The sequence below is a fragment of the Podarcis pityusensis genome, assembly GCF_964106645.2.
Source record: "Podarcis pityusensis genome assembly, chromosome: 1".
In the NCBI taxonomy this organism is placed as follows: Eukaryota; Metazoa; Chordata; class Lepidosauria; order Squamata; family Lacertidae; genus Podarcis; species Podarcis pityusensis.
The window spans coordinates 94,562,471-94,581,697 of record NC_138028.1 but is presented as its reverse complement, the minus strand read 5'-3'; the positions used below and the strand labels follow the sequence as shown (position 1 = coordinate 94,581,697).

Sequence of the window (19,227 nt, the reverse complement as noted above, 5' to 3'; positions counted from 1 at the left end):
ATTCTGTGTCCCCTGCTGCGAAAGTGTTATTGTTTATATAGTGTGATTCATTGTTAAAGTGTGTTTGAAGTTTCTAAAGCCAGCGCTACAGATTCAATCAGGTTTTGCTAGATAACCCACCTAACATAGCTGTACAAATAACAACATTTGCTATTGATTATTGTCCACATGTGCCACTTGATTAAATTTCCCAGTCAGCTGAATGAGGGTGCAAAGGTTTAATTTCCATTATTTCATGCTGGAGTTGCATTTTTAATTTCCTGCACAGTTTTATGCTATAGGGTGCTGCCTCGTTGCAATATGTGGTCATGACCTCAGTCTTCCACGGAAACAGGGGATACAGATACAGTCACCAGGGTGACCATAAGCAGCTGGATAATCAGAGCTGGCGACAGTTGGGGGAAACTGCTACATTACACACTAAGAGGTTTCTTTAAAAAAATATTAAAAGAAACAAAAAGTACATCAATTTTACAACCATCATTATCGTTACATATTTTCAGCTTCACGTGTGTTGGCATCCTTCCTTCTCAAGAGACAATGGAGTGTGCCTCCAGGGGTAAAGTCAAGCCATTGTTTTAGCAGCCCCAAAGTCACCTCCCTGGGGTGCAAGCCTGGGCAGTGTGTATGGAGGTCCTGGGTTGCCCAGCTGATAAGACCCCTCTCTTGGTCTTGCTGATGTGGTCCAAAGGAAAGCAGAACAACACGTTTGGCACCAGCTTGGCTGCAGGAGTTTCCAGAACCATCTTAGAGACTCCACTCTAGATTTGTGTAGGGTTTACTCCTTAGCCTTTTCTTCTCCTGAACATATCCCGCAAGGCAGTGGAGATTTAGGATCAGAGTTTTCCTTCTACATGGCTACCTAGGTTGATGAGCTCCATTTGCCACCCCCCCACTTCCCTCTACAGTGGGGGTCAGCAAACTTTTTCAGCAGGGGGCCCAGTCCACTGCCCCTCAGACCTTGTGGGGGACTGGACTAAGTTTTGAAAAAAAATAATGCCCCACAAATAACCCAGAGATGCATTTTAAATAAAAGCACACGTTTTACTCATCTAAAAACACCAGGCAGGCCCCACAAATAACCAGAGATCCGTTTTAAATAAAAGGACGCATTCTACTCATGTAAAAACACGCTGATTCCTGGACCATCCGTGGGCCGGATTTATAAGGCGATTGGGCCGGATCCGGCCCCCAGGCCTTAGTTTGCCTACCCATGCTCTACAGCATGTGCAGAAACTGTCGCCTTGATCTTTGGACCCACTATTGGTCTCGTCCACACAATCTGTCGGAGTCTATCTTCACATGCAGAACTCCCTAACTCACTGAGGGTTTGAGACCTGTTGGCTACCCTCACCTGGTTTAGCTGGCTAGTCAAAGCCGTTTCCCGGGGTGTGGCCACTGTCGCATGCTGATAACTTCTAGGAGCCACAGGTGAGAGCTGGGTGGGGGACCAAAGGTGGACAAACTACCCCAGAAGGTGCATGACGTGTCCCCCACCTGAGGTACTACCCCTCCCCTAACACCCCATACACCTGTGTAGACATTTCTTTGACCCAAAATTATTGACCATTTTCTGTTGAAACATCTAAGTATCAGTCACTCCTAGCCCTGACCTCGTACCAGACACTGAGTCCTCAAAGGTTGAACCAGGCACCCCAAAGGTTGAGGAGAAGCAGATGAGGGTCCCTGAATTCAGTGCAGAGCCTTCCCTTGAAGGGTCCTCTGCCCTGATAGCAGATCAGGAACTCCTGGAACAGTCAAGAGTAGAAAGAGGGGCTGTTCGCACACCCAGTCTTTGAGACCCATTGAGATGAATGGTCATGATGACTAACTTGAGACCATTCATTTCAATGGGTCTACTGAGCAAAAGTTTTTTTTATTATTATTAGTTTTTATTAATGATACTCTCAGGAAAAGTTACAGTCAACCCAGTTTCAAAAGCAAATGCACATAATAAAATCACATGTCTAGGTAGGCTTGTGTGAGCAAAATGGTTTTTAGCATGCAGAAAAACAATGCAGTAAAAGGCTGAGTTCCAGAAAACAGATGCTGCCACACTAAAGCTTTTTTCAGAAAGCTATGGGGAGGGTCATGAATGGCTAAAATTGGGGGAGGGGAGTCACAGGTGGGGTGCCAGGTTTGGGGATTTCTCCCTCCTTTTCTCCCATAATCTAAGCACTGACTTGATTTAGAAAACAGCTACACATTATGAACTAGAGGATTTCGTATGGTGAACCAGAGCAGTAGGTGTTTCAGCATCATTACTATACGCCATCATAAGATCACTGGACCTCTTCTCTCCTTTTCATTCTTGCAAGGAGCTAGAAATAGCACTCCAACGTAATTGCAAACCACATGTTAGCAACTCCAGCCCAGACAAGTTCTCCTGATGTAAGCCAATCAAAAGACAAAGGAGGCAAAATTAAAGGACCTTTGGCTGGCATTTAGACTGGGAACATTAGTGAAGAACAGCCACACCTGCTGTAAGTAAACTGTGTACACAGTTTTAATGGACGGTTGCTGTTACAACACCTACAGCACATTTTTTAAAACTATATAATTATTGTAATGCACTTGAACCCAGATTCCAGAAGGGTAATTAGATTATGTTCACCACCTTTAGAGGACTTTGTCCAGAAAGGCAGCCTGTAAGTCAGGCATGGCCAAACTTGGCCCTCCAGCTGTTTTGGAACTACAACTCCCATCATCCCTAGCTAACAGGACCAGTGGTCAGGGATGATGGGAATTGTAGTCCCAAAAGAACTGGAGGGCCAAGTGTGGCCATTCCTGCTGTAAGTATTTAAAAGCTAGCACTCAACTAAAATATTGTGTTAGTGGAACAACTTCTACATATACAAAAAGCCATTCCTCCTCCCCCACATGTGTGCTGCCCCCAAACATGGTCCAAAGGTTTGGGTTAACCCCCAGAACAGATTTAGGATGTGTGTAGGGAATGCCCTCTTGCAGAAGCAGATGTTGTGGTGCTTGCACACTTATTGCACAATGATTATAGTTGAATCCTGCGCACAAGAAATGACTAGAATGTTGGACTTGATGATGGATCTGTGTGGTCTGATCCAGCAAGGCTCCTCTGAAGTAATGACAAGTGCTTGTCCAGATTTTGTATGTCTATCTATGATAGATTTAATCCAATAAAGGGGTGTGCAGATTAAAACATAAATAATTGAAACTTTTTACCTGCTCCATTAAAAAGTGTGTTCACTGCACACTTGATTGCTGCACAAATGCATCCCTCACAATTTCAATCTGTGAATACATTTTAATCATGATTACAAGTTAATCTGCCCTGAGTTGGCTGCATGTAACTACATTCCTATTCTGATTTGGCTCAGAATTTTCTGCTCACCTAGCTTCCCTTTCAATATTTGTTTTATGCACTAGATGGCAGCAACAACAAATTAATCAAATGCAGAAAAGTACAGTAAAATAAAATAGAGGCAGATGTGGGGTTGTGTGAGTTTTTGGCTGATTCTGGGAGGCTTATCTTGTTCTGCACTGAACCCAGAGCTATGGCTTGTGGGTTGCCCAGGAAATAAAAAGAGGAGGCAAAACATGCTGGGGTGTTCATGCTGTGAGCCCTGCCATCCTAGGCTATTATCTGTCTGATGCCTGAGTCACTTCTAATTCCTGGAGCCCTAGATCAAGCAAGGGTTAAACTCTAATGGAGGATTCCATTGCTGAACTAGCCGGGCAGGTTTCTTTGTGAGAGAATATTATCTATATATCTATCAGCCTATCGACATACTTCATCTGAAGATCACAAGGTAGTTTACAATATAAAAACACAAAAATGCATAGCATAAATAATAACAAACTCAGTTGAATACTACCCCATGTCTGTCAAGTCTCATCCAGCAAACTAGTTGTTCCATTCCCAGCAGGGCAGGAAGCTGGCTCTCTCAGATTGATTGTTGCAATGCACTTTACGTGGGGCTGCCCCTGAAGACAGCTTGGAAGCACCAGTTTGTGTGCTGACAATTCCAGAGAGGTTACCCATGCTAGTCTGTAAAAGACATGACCAAGAACCTCCTGGCACTTAAAGATTTGTGACACAATCTTTCATGCCCTAGACGCCATTTCATAGTTGCTTCAGCTGGTAGCTCCTTACTAATTAATTCAGTAACTGCCTGTGGAATTTAGTAATTGCCAGTAATTGGTCTACCATTCTATAGTGACCTCAACCCTCCAGGGCTGCACCATCCCTCTTTTTCTTTTAAAAGATGGTGTCTCTTATTATTAAAAATACAGTGGTACCTCGGCTTAAGTACTTAATTCGTTCTGGAGGTCCGTTCTTAACCGGAAACTGTTCTTAACCTGAAGCACCACTTTAGCACCCTTTTTTTCGTGCATTCATGCTTATTTGTGCTCTTTTTTGTATTGGTGCAGTTATATGTGATTCTGCTTTCATTAGTGAACACCTGCACTGTTCCAGGGTGGACATACAGCTTCATTCCCAGTCAGCACATGCCCCGTAGCTTCTTGCTGAACTTCTGTAACTTTCCATACCACAAATAAAGTAGTGGACAGAGGGATGGTGCAGTGGCACTTAGCTCACCTCTCAGCTGTGGAGTCAATGTTGCTTAGCAGCAGGGAGATTGGGAAGGCCAAGGAGGGACAGGAGAGGTCAGCGCTGTGCAAATGCAGTCACCCATATTGCCCCTCCTACTCTCCTGCCCCACATGCAGCAGCGACTCACCTGCAGAGTCACTGTGCTGTGCACCACTGTGTGTGTGTGTGTGTGTGTGTGTGTGTGTGTGACTTTTGTTAACACTACAGTGCCAGAGTGCCCCTCAGGATGCCAATAATGTACATAATAGTATCACAGAACTAATAAAGGATAGCCGTGTGTCCATCATAAACCCACTATAGTGGTACCTCGGGTTAAGTACTTAATTCGTTATGGAGATCTGTTCTTAACCTGAAACTGTTCTTAACCTGAAGCACCACTTTAGCTAATGGGGCCTCCTGCTGCTGCCGTGCCGCCGGAGCATGATTTCTGTTCTCATTCTGAAGCTAAGTTCTTAACCCGAGGTAATATTTCTGGGTTAGCAGAGTCTGTAACCTGCAGCGTATGTAACCTGAAGCGTATGTAACCTGAGGTACCACTGTATTAATGCAGTATTATGTCAACTACATGTCACAGAATACCCAGGGCAGGGACACACACCACTAATCTGAACCAGGCTTTATTTTTAAAAGTCAAAGCTTAATCCACAACAAAGTTAACTTAGGGAACGGCCTTGGCTCAGTGGCAGAGCACCTGCCTTGCAAGCAGAAGACCCCAGGCTCGATACTCCAGTTGGATTGAGAGAGACTCCTGGAGAGCTGCTGCCAGTCTGTGTAGACCAGGGGTAGTCAACCTTTTTATACCTACCGCCCACTAATGCATCTTTCTTGATGGCAAAATTTCCTTACCGCCCACCTGTGCTCTATGGACCGAGGATTCTGCTTGTGCTATAGAACCCCCTACCGCCCACCTATAACCCTGAAACGCCCACTAGTGGGCGGTAGGGACCAGGTTGACAACCCCTGGTGTAGATGGCCCTTTGCTCGATGCTTCCTCCGTCGCCATGAAACGAGAGGCACTCTAGAGGGCAGCAGAGAGCAGTGGGTGCCTCTTCCGCCCATGGTCTCTCCCACCCTATCCCGTCCCTTGAGAGAAGCCTAGGGGGGCGGGGCAAAGCGCCACAACAACAACACCTGCGTGGCTCGGGCTGTGAGAAGCCTTGGAGCCGCTGAGTGGCGTCCGCGATGGTCGTCGCTTTGGAACTCTCCGCGCGCTAGAGAAGCGGCAGCTCCGTCGAAGCGCCTGGCTGGACGGGCGGGGAAAAGCGACGCCGCCGCCGGTCCTTCGCTTGGGAGCAGCTCCGCTTCTTCTTCTTCTTCTTCTTCTTCTTCTGCGTCTTCTTCTACCTTGCCATGCCGGCGACGGCTCCGCCGGGCGTTGAGCCGAGCGCCGGAGCGCCGGCGTCGGGGGAGCCGAAGCCTGTGTCGCCGGTGCTCCGGCACCTGGGCTCGTTCGCGGCGCGCGCGCTGCTGTGCCTGGCGCCCGTGTACCTGGCCGGCTACGTGGGGCTCAGCTCCAGCTGGGTGCTCATCGGCTTGCTGCTGTGGATGTGGTGGCGGAGGAACCGGCGCGAGAAGCGCTCCCGGCTGCTGGCAGCCTTCGGGCTCGTCGAAGATGAGAAGCAAGCCATCAGCCAGGGCATCGCCTTGCAGCAGCTGCCGGCCTGGGTAAGCGGGCGAGCGGGGGAAGGAGCGCCCTGGGGGCGCTTGTGGGGGACCGCTTTGGATCCCGGATGGCAATCTGGAAAATCGTGCCCGTCTCCTTATTTATCAGCGCTGAGGTTTATTTGTTTGCGCTGAGGTTTGTCTTACGCATATATAGACTGCTTCATTTTCAGTTTCCAAACCGGTGAGGAGCTTTTCAGAGGGAAACTGGAACAATATTTGAGCCAAAGCAGATTCCCTTCAGGTTGTCTGTTTTTGAAACAGAGCAGCAGAATTCACCCTTGTAATTTATTGCTTTTTCTGAATGGTAATTCTCCATTCTGGTGGTGTCATGTTGAAAGATTGGTCTGAAACTTTGGAGGTAAGTGGTAACTAAGCCAAGAGATGCCACCCCAGCTTATTGTCAGTAGGTAAATAAATTTTAAAAATCTGTTAGTAATTAATGTGACTTTTTAATATCCTTAAGCTACTGCATTGAGTGCTGCTGTGGTCCATACTCAGTAGAAATCGAAGATTGGAGTGGAATGTTCTTGTCACTAGGATCACAACTTTACAGATCCTTTCCCCATGAGGCCTTAAAAGCCAAATGGGTGTCTAGCTTTCAGTATCTGGTTTTGTAATGTATATTTAATTGCTGTTAATAGCCTTTAAATGTTTTTGAATGGTTTTTGATAATCTTTTGTGGTCACACTGGTTGATGTTTAAAAGCATGCTTCTGAAATGTTGTAGGTCACTTATAACGCAATCCTGTAAACTTCTTCTGAGAAGTAATCCCTATTGAATTCAGTGGGACATACTTCTGGTTAACTGTTTGTAGGATTGCAGCCTCATATACTTCTGGGCCGCCTTTTTCAGGCTCCAGGCAGCTTATGAAACGGTTAAAACAAAAACTGTTATCAGGAAAGAAAACTTAAAACTCATGGCTGCCGCCTGTAGTTGTTTGCGGTTGTTTCCCCTGTGCTTGTTTCTTCTTCTGATTGGCTGTCCTGATAGTGAAAAGGTAATATGTTGTTGGTTTCCCCGTTTCCAATCTGTCTCAGCTACCATGACCAATGGTCAGGAATGCATTTGGAAGGTGCAGATTCCCCATCTTCTGATGATTTGTAGAGGTTCTCTAAAGATGTAACTGAGCTTGACAGTGTTAGTTTTATCACAGCAGTGAGAGGGAAAATGTTTATTGACAAGGAGACACGCCTGACCTCCGCCTCCCGCCCCCCAGCCTCACCCCACTTTTATATTAAGGTAAAGGTTTTGTACAGCATCTGAATAGTCCCAGCCCAACACTTGGATAACAGGCAGTATCTTGAAATGTATGTGTTTGTGAGGCCACTGACATTAATATGCCATTAGATGTAACAGTGATGGCTAAAATAACTGTGGTGGTTCATCTGTTCAGTGAACTGAGATGATGGAGAGTTTGGAGTTCAGATTTATTGTGCTCTCATGTGAGGTTAATAGGTATTTGTGTGATAGCTAAGCTTTACTCAGAGTAAACCCATTGAAACAGATGAACATGATTAAGTTGGGCCTATTAACTTCAGTGGGCCTATTCTGGTTAAAACTTAGCTGGATGCCATTTTTTGTTTCTGAACCTGCTGCTGTTGTTTTAAATGTAGAGTTGCATCAGCTGGGACTGACAGTGAAGGAGATCAGAGGGGGAACTTAAACCTTGCCTCTCTTGCTGAGGTACTGAGGGAAACCCCTAGTCTGAAGCAAGTGTTTGCATTGTGAGGAATAGGATTGCACTGTCAAACTCATATAGTGTTCTCTGCTTGAAATGCAATTGGCTCTACAAGAGCAGTAACATGCAGAGGGAAAAGTGCAATTTGCTACACTTGACCCTGAGGCAATTTGATCATAAGTTTTGATCATCTGTTTGTTTCTGTGCTGCTTCCTTACAAAACTGTGCCTAAAGTCATTCACAGGATGAACAAGAGCAAGTATAACAATAAAAAAAGGAGGAGGAGCAACTTGAAATCAACATGATCTCAGTAAATAAATATTTAAAAATCAGCCCAAAGAGCATTGTATAAAACAGTGTAAATATGCTAACCTAATTAATCTAACAGTTTAAAATTAAGCAAGAGAAAGAATGGCAGCATGCAAAACAGGAGTGGGGGGCTATTTCCAAATACTGTACTATTCTACAGAAGCTCAACTTGCATGCATTAAATGTAGCCACACCATTCCCTTGCTGCAGGCTTCTCTTCCAGCTCTCACCCCTGGGTCTCCTCTCAATTTCCCCCCAGTCTTTTACCTAGGGAGGTAGATATTGCTACTCCTCCTTCAAGTCCCATCTGCACTCATAGCTTTGATATTGTTCACCTCTCTCCACCAAACATCTCTTTCAATACTGTCTTCAAGGCACTCAGAAACCACCAGAAGCCACATTTGTTTGTTTTGAGCCACATTCTTGGAGAACCTTGGGATCACAAGAAAATCTGTCTTCAGGGCGCCCTTGTGACTCCTAAATATTATATTAGTGTATCCTTCTTTAATCCTTGAGTGGTATTGTAGCACTGGCAGCTTATTTATTTATGTATTGCATCATTTTTGCATCCCGCCCTTTCTCCAAACAGCTTAAGGTGTGTTCACATTACCACCTGAGAGAGCAGTGAAGTTGTCCCCCTCCCCGCATTTCACAGCTCTTTTCTCCCCCCCCCAGCTGTTCACATCAGTATGGCTTTGATTAATTTCTGTTTGTATACACCAGGGGTACACAGCCTGCAGCCCTCCAGATGTTTGTTGGACTACACCTCCCATCATCCCTGATCACTGGCTATGCTGGCTGGGGCTGATGGGAGTTGTAGTGCAGAAACATCTAGATGGCTGCAGGTTGTGCACCTCTGGTGTAGACAGATGGCTATTGCTCTGCCTCTTCAGTTGGAGGCAGCAATACTTATGAATACGAGTTGCTGGAATCCACAGGAGGGGAAAGTGCTCAGATCTTGCATATGGTCTTCCCACAGGCACCTGGTTGGCCACTGTGAAAACAGGATATTGGACTAGGAGAGACATTGGTCTGATCCAGCAGTCTCTTCTTACGTTCTTATACATAGACTGGGGGGCAGCAGATTGATGAACAGGGATGCTTTATGCAAAGGTATTCACACCTTGGCTAGAGATGAATTAGGAATGACTGAAGGACTCTAACCTGTGTAAAACAGTTTGATGTATCTTATAACAAAGGTTACATATGCATTTTGGAGAGTGAACATGAATGAAAAACCCAGCACTGGCAACTCCGGGAGTTCACAGTAAAAGAGAATGTGAACCTGGCCTTCGTCTGTGTTTCAGCCTCTTCCGCCCTGGCAATATCACTAATCCTTGACTCCACCTACCTATTTGCTGCAGCTGTGCCAATGTTGCAGTCAATAACACACACACACACACTCCGGCAGAAGCAGGCCTTGGTATTGTACTCTGGAATTTCCAATGTATTATCATGATGGATGCCTAAAGTATCTGAAATATTTTCCCATCCTTGAATGTTGCTTGTCCAGTTTCTATTGCTTCATAGGTTTCTCTTTTACTTCTGTACAACATAATGTGCAGAAGGTCAAGAGCAGCTTTTCCTCCTTCACTGGGAAAAAATATTTTACGTAGTACAGTGGTACCTCGGGTTAAGTACTTAATTCGTTCCGGAGGTCTGTACTTAACCTGAAACTGTTCTTAACCTGAAGCACCATTTTAGCTAATGGGGCCTCCTGCTGCTGCCGCGCCGCCGGAGCACGATTTCTGTTCTCATCCTGAAGCAAAGTTCTTAACCTGAGGTAATATTTCTGGGTTAGCGGAGTCTGTAACCTGAAGCATATGTAACCTGAAGCGTATGTAACCCGAGGTAAAGGTGTTGGCAGTTATAAATAATTGAGAACATTATTAGACTTTCAGAAGGAAGTGCTTTATAGGTAGATGCCTCTGTGTGATCATTTCTGCTTGGAGTGACATAGGATACATTCACCACCACAAGGTCACTGTGATGAAAGTGTTGGTCTGGGTAGCGTAAACAGCAGAAGGTTGCATCAGTCGGGCCTGTTTAGAGCTGGGTTTGCCAACAACAAATGGGCTTTCCCTGTGTGTGAGGTTTTATTATGCATGTTTTTAAGTTTTTACTGCTTTCTTGCAATGGGAGGGGCCCTCATTCTTGACATCAAACTCTTGAACCTGCTGGTTGTCTAGCTAGCTTCAGTCATTGGGATGGAATTCTCAGGAAACTCATATTTGATGCTCCCATTACTTTGTATATAATATACTGCCAAATCCTCAACCTGAATGGAATGCCTATGTGATGCTCTAGCAAATGAGTCAATAGGTGAAACAATCTCGTTCAGAAGTGGGCCGTCTTCTGCGCCCCACAAGTCAGAGTCAGCCCTGCCACAAGGCAGAGTGAAGCAGTGGTGCAGGGAATGGACAGTTGTGTGTTTGCCATGTTGCCTATCCTACACCATTCAAGCTAGCTTCCTGTTCTCGGGTACAGTGTGGGACATTGTCCCATTGCTAATGTTAAAACAGGATTCAGCTGCCACTTCTGGTTTGCTTCAGTACATGGATTTGGTGTTGGGGAGTTTTGTTCTTTCCTATTTTTGACTTGCCCTGCCGTGAGCCATGCATTGGGTTGACCTGCATATACAAGTGCAAATCAAATATTCAAGTTTTACAAATCCTAACTGCAAACTGGCCAACAGAGATGAATAAAGACCTGGTCAAAGGCATCCAACTAATACAGCAGCTTGGCAGGTTATAAAAGCTAAGGCTGAGAGTAAAATAATTGGTACTGCATGTGATTTTTTATTTATTTCTGCCCAATAACTTTCGATTGTTAAATTATTGGGTTTATAATTCCCAGTACTGATTCTGCAGGAAGTTTCACCCAGGTCCACCAGTAGATACTGCCTGTGGAGGTATCAACAGCCTCCCTAATAATACAAACTTCTGCATGTTTACTCAGAAGTAGGACCTGCAGTATTCAGTGGTACTTACTCCAAAGTAAGTATTAGACAGCAGCTTAAGTGTCTCACTTTGAGGGGGAAGGGCAACATCTTAGAGGCAGAAATATTATTATTATTATTTTATTAGAGTCATTAGTTGCTTGAAGTTAAAAGGTCTCCCAACAACTTACACTTGGAACACATATATGTACATAAATACAACGTATACCCAATATAAAGCATTAACATTGCATACAACATACAATACAGATGTTTTCTGTCTCAGACGGTACCATTTGATCTTGCTTCCTGCTTTTGTTCCAGCCCAGTTATTTGCATGTTGTGGCATTTGCTCTTGTGTAACAAAGAGGAAGCTGTTGAGGTGAAAAACATTTTGTTTTTACTGGACAGCAATGCTCCACTTTCTATTTACACCTGTAAAACTGAAGGTCGGCTATAACATTCATATCACTGGCAAGGAAGAACTTTAGGTTGTATTCAGTGGTGACTTTGCACAAGGTGGGGTGACTTCATTTTTGCAGATTACTGATACGCATCCAGGCTCTTCACAAAAGCTGTTTCCAGAGGTTGGAATACTATTTGCTCTCATAAAACATTTCCACTGACACTTGTATATAGGGCAAACTATTTTATAAGAGTGTTTTTAAACCACCAATTCATTTTTTAAAAAATAACACCATGGAAGTATACAACCAAATAATTAAAACATCATAAATTTGGATCCACATTCAGAACATTATTCCCTTAGAGAAACTGATATTTTATCACAAATAATCTAAGTAGACATTATTCTCTTAGAACATTGAAGTAAGATGTAGCTCAGTTGTGTATTAAAGCTGTAATAAACTGGTATTTTATAGAGAAGAAGAACAGTTTTGATTAGTATGAAAATTGCAGTTCATAGTGAATCCTGCAGACAGGCTTGCCAGTTGAGATCAGTGCCACTTGGTTCCTGTGGTATTGGTCTCCTTTATTACTAAATGCCAGCAGCGTTTGATCTCTAGCACCTGAGAGGCTGCACATTTTACCATATAAGAGTAACACCAATGTGTTAATACCATTTACTGTAGAAGATGAGGTGATTTTAAAATCCTGTGTGTGTTGACCTCTAGAAAAAGCATAGTAACTGCTTATGTGTAGAAAAGCATGCTGGACGACTTTTATGTTTTAATTTGTAGATGGCAAGAACTAGACTTAGCTTGAAACATCCACTCTTAAAAGAAAAGATGCAAATTAATTCATAAGAATGAAGCTCCTTTATATCATGTCAGATCTGTCTATCAAGCTCAGTATTGTCTACTGTGAGAGACGGCAGTGTTCCCTAGGCTTAGCTAGAGGTATTGCCCATGACGTGATCATTTCAACTATTCAACTAAAAAAAATAAAATGCTGGGCTTGAACTTTGGACTTTTGACATGCATGGCATGTACTCTACCTTTCTAATAAAACTGTTTGAATTAAGGTGAGACTTTTCCCAAGTGGAAACCTGTGGAAGCAGATTGCTGAGGCTGCAATCCAATGTGCTAGGGAAAGGGACGCGGGTGGCACTGTGGGTTAAACCACAGAGCCTAGGACTTGCCGATCAGAAGGTCGGCGGTTTAAATCCCTGCAACGGGGTGAGCTCCCGTTGCTCAGTCCCTGCTCCTGCCAACCTAGCAGTTCGGAAGCACGTCAAAGTGCAAGTAGATAAATAGGTACCGCTCCAGCGGGAAGGTAAATGGCGTTTCCGTGCGCTGCTCTGGTTCGCCAGAAGTGGCTTAGTCATGCTGGCCACATGACCCAGAAGCTGTACGCCGGCTCCCTCGGCCAATAAAGCGAGATGAGTGCCACAACCCCAGAGTCAGTCACGACTGGACCTAATGGTCAGGGGTCCCTTTACCTTTACCTAAGCCCCGTTGACATCAATAGGTCTTACCTCTCAGTAGACAGGGTTAAGTTTTTGCTGTGAATATTTTGGGACAGCAGCAATCGTCTCAGATTCACATCTATCTGGGCCATGAACAGTGTGTATCTACCAAATTTTACATGTCACTAATGGCTGGTTCAGACAGTGCTACAGAAGCAAAGTTTACAGTAGTGAGAGGAACTTGGAGTGAAGAGATTCGGTGTCTGAGACGATCTTCAAATGGAGAATTTGTCATTCTTGGAGCCAGTTCAAATGTTAATAAATAGCAGTCTATAGCATAGTCAGACTGAAGGTTCAGGTACAGTGGTACCTTGGTTCTTGAACATAATCCATTCTGGAAGTCCGTTAAACTTCCGAAACTTCCAAGGCACAACTTCTGATTGGTGCAGGCACCCCGGAAACAATAGCCAACAGGCGTTCAGCTTCCGAAAAACGTTCAAAAACCGGAACACTTATTTCCGGATTTTCGGCATTCGGGAGCCAACATGTTTGAGTACCAAGGCATTCGAGAACCAAGGTTCCACTGTATTTGAATGCTCTACCAGCTTAAACAGCAATAATAATGTAAGGATTAAACCCTTCTTGTTCTTGACATATTAGCCTTCCACAATCAGGGTATCTTTTTACCCTGAGGTGTATTCAAAACACAGTTGTCCCAGCTTGAGTCTGAAGAGGTCCTGTCTATTCCACAGAGAGACAGTGAATGTTTGTGTTGGCTGAGCTCTATGAACTGAATGGTGCAGAAGCAAGTGAAGCCCAGAACAGAACCCCAAGCACCATAGTCAGGAAAGTTATGTAAATTCTACATCGGTTGGAGTTTTTGTGGAACAAATAATCTTGTGAAAACCCCAAAGCTTCTGGTGTATGAGGGGGTCTGCAGTTTAAGTGATGCTCTAACTTCCCATAGTTTGTAGGCATTGTAGGTCTCGTTTTGAGCTGCGTCCTCTTTCTGCAGCATAGAAAAACTGCCCTGGTCATGATGGAGAATAATTGGCTTGTCAAGCGGCTAAAATAGACACTGCTTTCATCCCTAAGGGAGCTCAAATTAGCCAAGGCAGAGCATAACTGGATGGGTGTGAGAGAGACAGACATCCATGCTGTATAATTAAAGCACATGGCTTCCCCCCAAGGAATCATGGGAACTGTAGTTCGTTAAAGGAGCTGGAAATTATAGCTTTTTGAGGAATAAGTTACAGTTTGCAGGAAATTGATGTGCTTGAAATGTATGGCAAGGAAAAAAGCAGCCGTTTAGGATTTGGACTCTGGAGGATTGGCCTCCTGTTACTGAGAATTTGATCCTGCCTGTGTGCTTGTTTCTTTTGACTGTATTGTCAAGAATGCCTTATATGCTGACTGTTCTGTCTTCTGTAGGCCACTGACTCAATGAATTTAAATTTCCCTGTTGGGAAAGGGGAGCCCAAAGCAGTATTCTTGAATGCGTAGCAATAAGATTTGCACAAGCTTCCTTGGAAACCCGTTACTAAGTTTGCCAACGCACACACATCAATGGACTATCTCCCATTGAAAAGAACCTCACAAGTTGTTCTGTGCACCATAGGTTCTCATCAATGTCTTTCATAATCCCATTGTCTTTACTTGCACCCTGTCTATAATTCTTTTTCTCAAAAAATGAGCTCACATCTCGCTTTTTTGTTCGTTCTTGCTTGCCAGGTTCACTTCCCTGATGTTGAACGGGTGGAATGGCTGAACAAGGTGAGGCACTGAGCCAACATCAAGACAAGTTTGATCTGGATAGACTTTATATACTCTCTTTAAAGCTAGATCTAAAACACAGCACATAAATGTCCAGTGAATAAATATATTTGCTCCAGTGAGTGGGTGGGTTAAATGCTCATGTTGGGCATACCACTTTTCAGGCAGTTTACATAAGAATTATCACTGGCCACTGGGCTATTCTAGTTTTGGACTGCATTTACTTGAGACCCTCTGTCCTTCTCATGTGTTTTCAGTGCAATCCTTGGTGCTGAATGCGTTTCCTGCTTCTGTTCTAGAATCCAGGAACGGTTGGTGAAAAGGTGATGATGTATTTGCACACCGCCAGCCTCTTCACCACCTCGCCATTCCCTCTCTCCTTCCCAGTAAATGGCAGTGGACTCCACTCCTCACTGAGTGCTCCTGCTATAATCTGATATTTTATTTTATTTTAAAAAGAGGAAACTAGCAAACTCTCTCTCTCTGCTTGCTATCTTTAGATACTCAGAACCACAGTACAGACTCCATTGTATGATGCAAAGCTTCTATTCTTTTTTTCTGCTTTGTGTGGTATTTAGGTTCTTGAACAGGCCTGGCCATACTTTGGGAGCATCATGGAAAAAACATTTAAGGAAGTCATTGAACCAAAAATCAGAGCAAAGAACGTGCACTTGAAAACATGTACATTCACTAAAATCCAGTTTGGAGACAAGGTAAGGTGACGGCATTGGCTGTGAAAACCTAAGCTAATTGATTTTGGGATATGTGGCTCGGGCAGGGGGAGGAATAGTGCTTAAAACCAAAGTAACTTCCATATAACTCTTTGTGAGAGATTTCCTCCTCTCTTCCTGCACCTCCATTTATACTAAGTGTGTGAACTGCTTAGTTTCTGCTCTTTAGCGCTTTAAAAAATATCAAGAAGTGTAAACAGCCAGCCTTTGTTAGGACTGTAACAACTTAGTGTCAGTCTAACCAAAATATTTGGCTCTGCCTTTAATTTTCTTTAGCAGCATTGTTAAATACCAGAATTCCTCTTCTCTGGGAGGGATGTTCAGTTTAGGATGCCTTGTTGCATTCTGATTTAGAAGTTAGCAGGACAGGATTTAGAGGGCAAGTTGTCTGCTATAACCAAGTTCGAAGTTCTGTTTCCTCTGGGATTTAAATGGGTCTAGTTTGATATTTGAACATTCTTGTTTTCGAAAGCAATTGGACCTTTTTTCAGTATGTTGCTCATCACAGTGGCAGATAACACTGTTGTGTGTCTTCTCTGCTTTCAGTGCCCTAAAATCAAAGGAGTAAAGGCCTATACCAAAGAAGTCGATAGAAGACAAGTGATCCTGGACTTGCAAATATGGTAGGACAGTATTGCTCCCCGCCCCCTGCTGCCGCCCTATAGCTTGTCACTGAGAATTCTCCGATCTTACAGTGCAGTGGTCAAGGAAAGTCAATAAGCTGATTTGGGCACCTTGATAGAATTGCTTTCCATGAATCAATTATATCAATCAATTATGTTTTCTATCCTCCTCCTCCGGGGCCTCAACGAGAAGGGCATACAGTATGTTGCAACACTGAGAGATGTTTGAAAATAGTTTGGGGGAAATGCTGAGCCCATTAAGGAAAGAACCTTTATTAGTATTTAATGAATGCAGAGCCTGTGCTGTCTGTTGCTATTTCTGCGCTTGCATATAGTCCTGCTCCTACGTTGCTAAAAGAGAAAAAGTGCAATGGGCAGTTACAAGGGTCTCTGCAGCCTGGTTCGCATGTCAGATCATGAGAAACCAAGCTATGGCTTCGCAGGAGGACTATGGGAATGTGTGGCCTCCCACTTGCAGTTCCTTGCAGCCTTTTTATTTTTTTACTCCCATACCATGGCAAGGCAAGGTTTGGCTTAGCCTGTCATCCAAATCCAGGATTGTGGTTAAGCTCTCTCCTAACTTACCACAAGCTGCAGCCAGTGTGGTGTAGTGGTTAAGAGTGGTGGACTCGTAATCTGGTGAACCGGGTTCGCGTCCCCGCTCCTGCACATGCTGCTGCTGGGTGACCTTGGGCCAGTCACACTTCTCTGAAGTCTCTCAGCCCCACTCACCTCACAGAGTGCTTGTTGTGGGGGAGGAAGGGAAAGGAGAATGTTAGCCGCTTTGAGACTCCTTCGGGTAGTGATAAAGCGGGGTATCAAATCCAAACTCTTTTATTTATTCATGATGCTGCAGGTGACTGTCTCTCTGATGTGGCTGCATTTAGAACATGGCAAATTTTAAAAACAGGAGCCTCAAAACTGGTGTGGTTTTGAGAAACGAGAAACACTTGAAGGTTTGTGGATGGTGCCTGTGAAAGTTCACCAGCAGAGTGTTACACATATTCTACAAAACTACAGAAAAGCCATGTGATTTTATATTTGTTATGATGCTGAATCCTCCTGCCATCTTGACTTTCTCAAAGATTCTAGTCTTTATAGCTATGAAAATAGACTTTAAAGAGTGTGCTGAAAGGAGTGGCAAAAATACTACTTTGGATGTCCCCTTGCTCTCCAAGGGCAAAGTAAAATGATTTATCATGAATTGTAGAGTTGGAAGGGACCACAAGTGTCATCTAGTCCAACATCTTGGAATGCAATAATATTTTGCCCAACATGGGACCTGAACCCACAACCCTGAGATTAAGACTCTCATGCTCTACCAGCTGAGCTACCCCAGCCTACAGTAGTCTCCAAAACCCCATAAAACTGCAGATTCCAAGGAGCTACTTTGGGCAAAGTACTGTGTGGTGCTGGATTGTTCAAGCCAGTTCTTTATAAGACGTGCTGTTGAGTTGCTTTAGTGGGGAATGCATTTGGGTTGTCGTTGTTGTTTTAATGGAACAGTGTCCTAGACACAACTATGTGCCCTCTGGGGTAGGGCATATCATTGTGAAAATGATTTGTGGGTGTCCTCTCAGATAGGGCTTGGACATGCAGGTAGCTTTCCATTACAAATAGGCCAGTCTTGCTTGGCTGGTATCCGCAGTCCTCCTTATGACTCACAGAGGATGCTGTGTTGAGGTCGCCTAAGGAAGAGTCCCAGCAGAGGGAGGATCCAAGTGGACAGAAAAACCAGCTCATCCAGTTGGGCACCTTGGAGAATGTTGCCTTGCCTTGTGAACTGGGAGCAGCTGTCAAATCCTTTCTGCGGCTCAAAGAAAAAGTGGGAGCAGCTGGAATTCTCTGTTTACACCTGTAATGTGACAAATGCTCCACAACTTTCAGCGAGTTTAAATGTGACCTGCAACAAAGCTAAGCAGGTTAAACATGGAGAAGAATTCCCTCCTATCAAAGTGTTGGTGGTTGGGAAGTTCTAGCTCTAAGCTGAAGTCTTGTGAGGTTTGCTTTTCAATGTGAAATTGCTGTTTTGGGGGGAAGGAAAATAGTCAAGATTGAGGAGAAATGAGGACCTACCACATTTTGCCATGTTGTTCCCCACAACAGTTCTTTCTGCAACTTGCTGCTTTGGTGCCATTTTTTCCCCTATCTTTGAAAGGCTTCTTCGCTGCCTGATCTCAACCAATTAGGGAAACATGTGATGAATATGGGAATTACACAGGACTCTGTAATCAGGTGTGGTTATGTGATGACATCACTTAGGGCAAGCAAAGACTCCCATTGCCCTCACTCTGAATGAGGAAGGGATAGAGGAACAGGATCTCTAGTTGTCCAGGTCAGCAGGGAAATGCACCGTGTCTTCTTGGTATGCTGCACTCGTGATTCCATCCCCTGCTGTAGGGCAAGATATTTTTCCTCCCTGGCCTAGCTCTTATTTGTGCATAGCTGTACACAACCAGCTGCAGCGGAATGCGAACACATGCCCTGCCTCAGCTAGTCCATTCTGTGCAGCTGAGTTGGGGAGAGAGAGAGCTTTGGCGTGGTGACTTGGGCAATGCACGCACCTCTTTCCACCCCCTTGCAAATAGTTTACACCTTTTGCAAAGGGGTTGGGAGATTTTTTTTTTAAAAAAAGAACATATGGGTTTTGCAGATATGAGACAGCTCACAAAACATTGCTGTTTTGACTCAACCCTATTTCCAGATTTTATATTTAGCTTTTGTTAAACGTTGGCATTACTGCAGTCTTGTCTATGTGGTTTAGAAATTCTTTAGATTAGCATAGGCAAGTCTGATTGTGTGGAATTGACAGTCATAAGAAACTAAGATCTCTAGCCCTGCTGAATCAGGCCAAAGGCACATCTGATCCAGCATTATGTTCTCACGGTGGCCAAGCAGGTGCCCCAAAGGGGTAGTTAAGGCTGACTTGGTTGATGCCCGTGACTGCTTTTTACTTAAGTGCATCATTGCTGCACATTACCGGTTGAATTCAACATTGATCAAAGCTGAGTAACATAATTGGCAGTACTTCGAGAGTTACACAAGACCGCATG

The 19,227-nt window shown here is 44.2% G+C and overlaps 1 protein-coding gene across 1 annotated transcript in view; it reads left to right on the top strand.

Moving 5' to 3' along the window:
• The first annotated feature begins 5,745 nt into the window (after positions 1-5,745).
• ESYT3 (extended synaptotagmin 3) overlaps positions 5,746-19,227 on the top strand; it is a 40,083-nt gene continuing 26,601 nt past the window's right edge. Inside the window, exons 1-4 of the mRNA XM_081006557.1 lie at positions 5,746-6,255; positions 14,779-14,820; positions 15,399-15,533; positions 16,098-16,174. Of these exons, the coding sequence (XP_080862683.1) occupies positions 5,941-6,255; positions 14,779-14,820; positions 15,399-15,533; positions 16,098-16,174 (569 nt within the window). The 5' untranslated portion in view covers positions 5,746-5,940. The remainder of the gene's footprint in view (positions 6,256-14,778; positions 14,821-15,398; positions 15,534-16,097; positions 16,175-19,227) is intronic.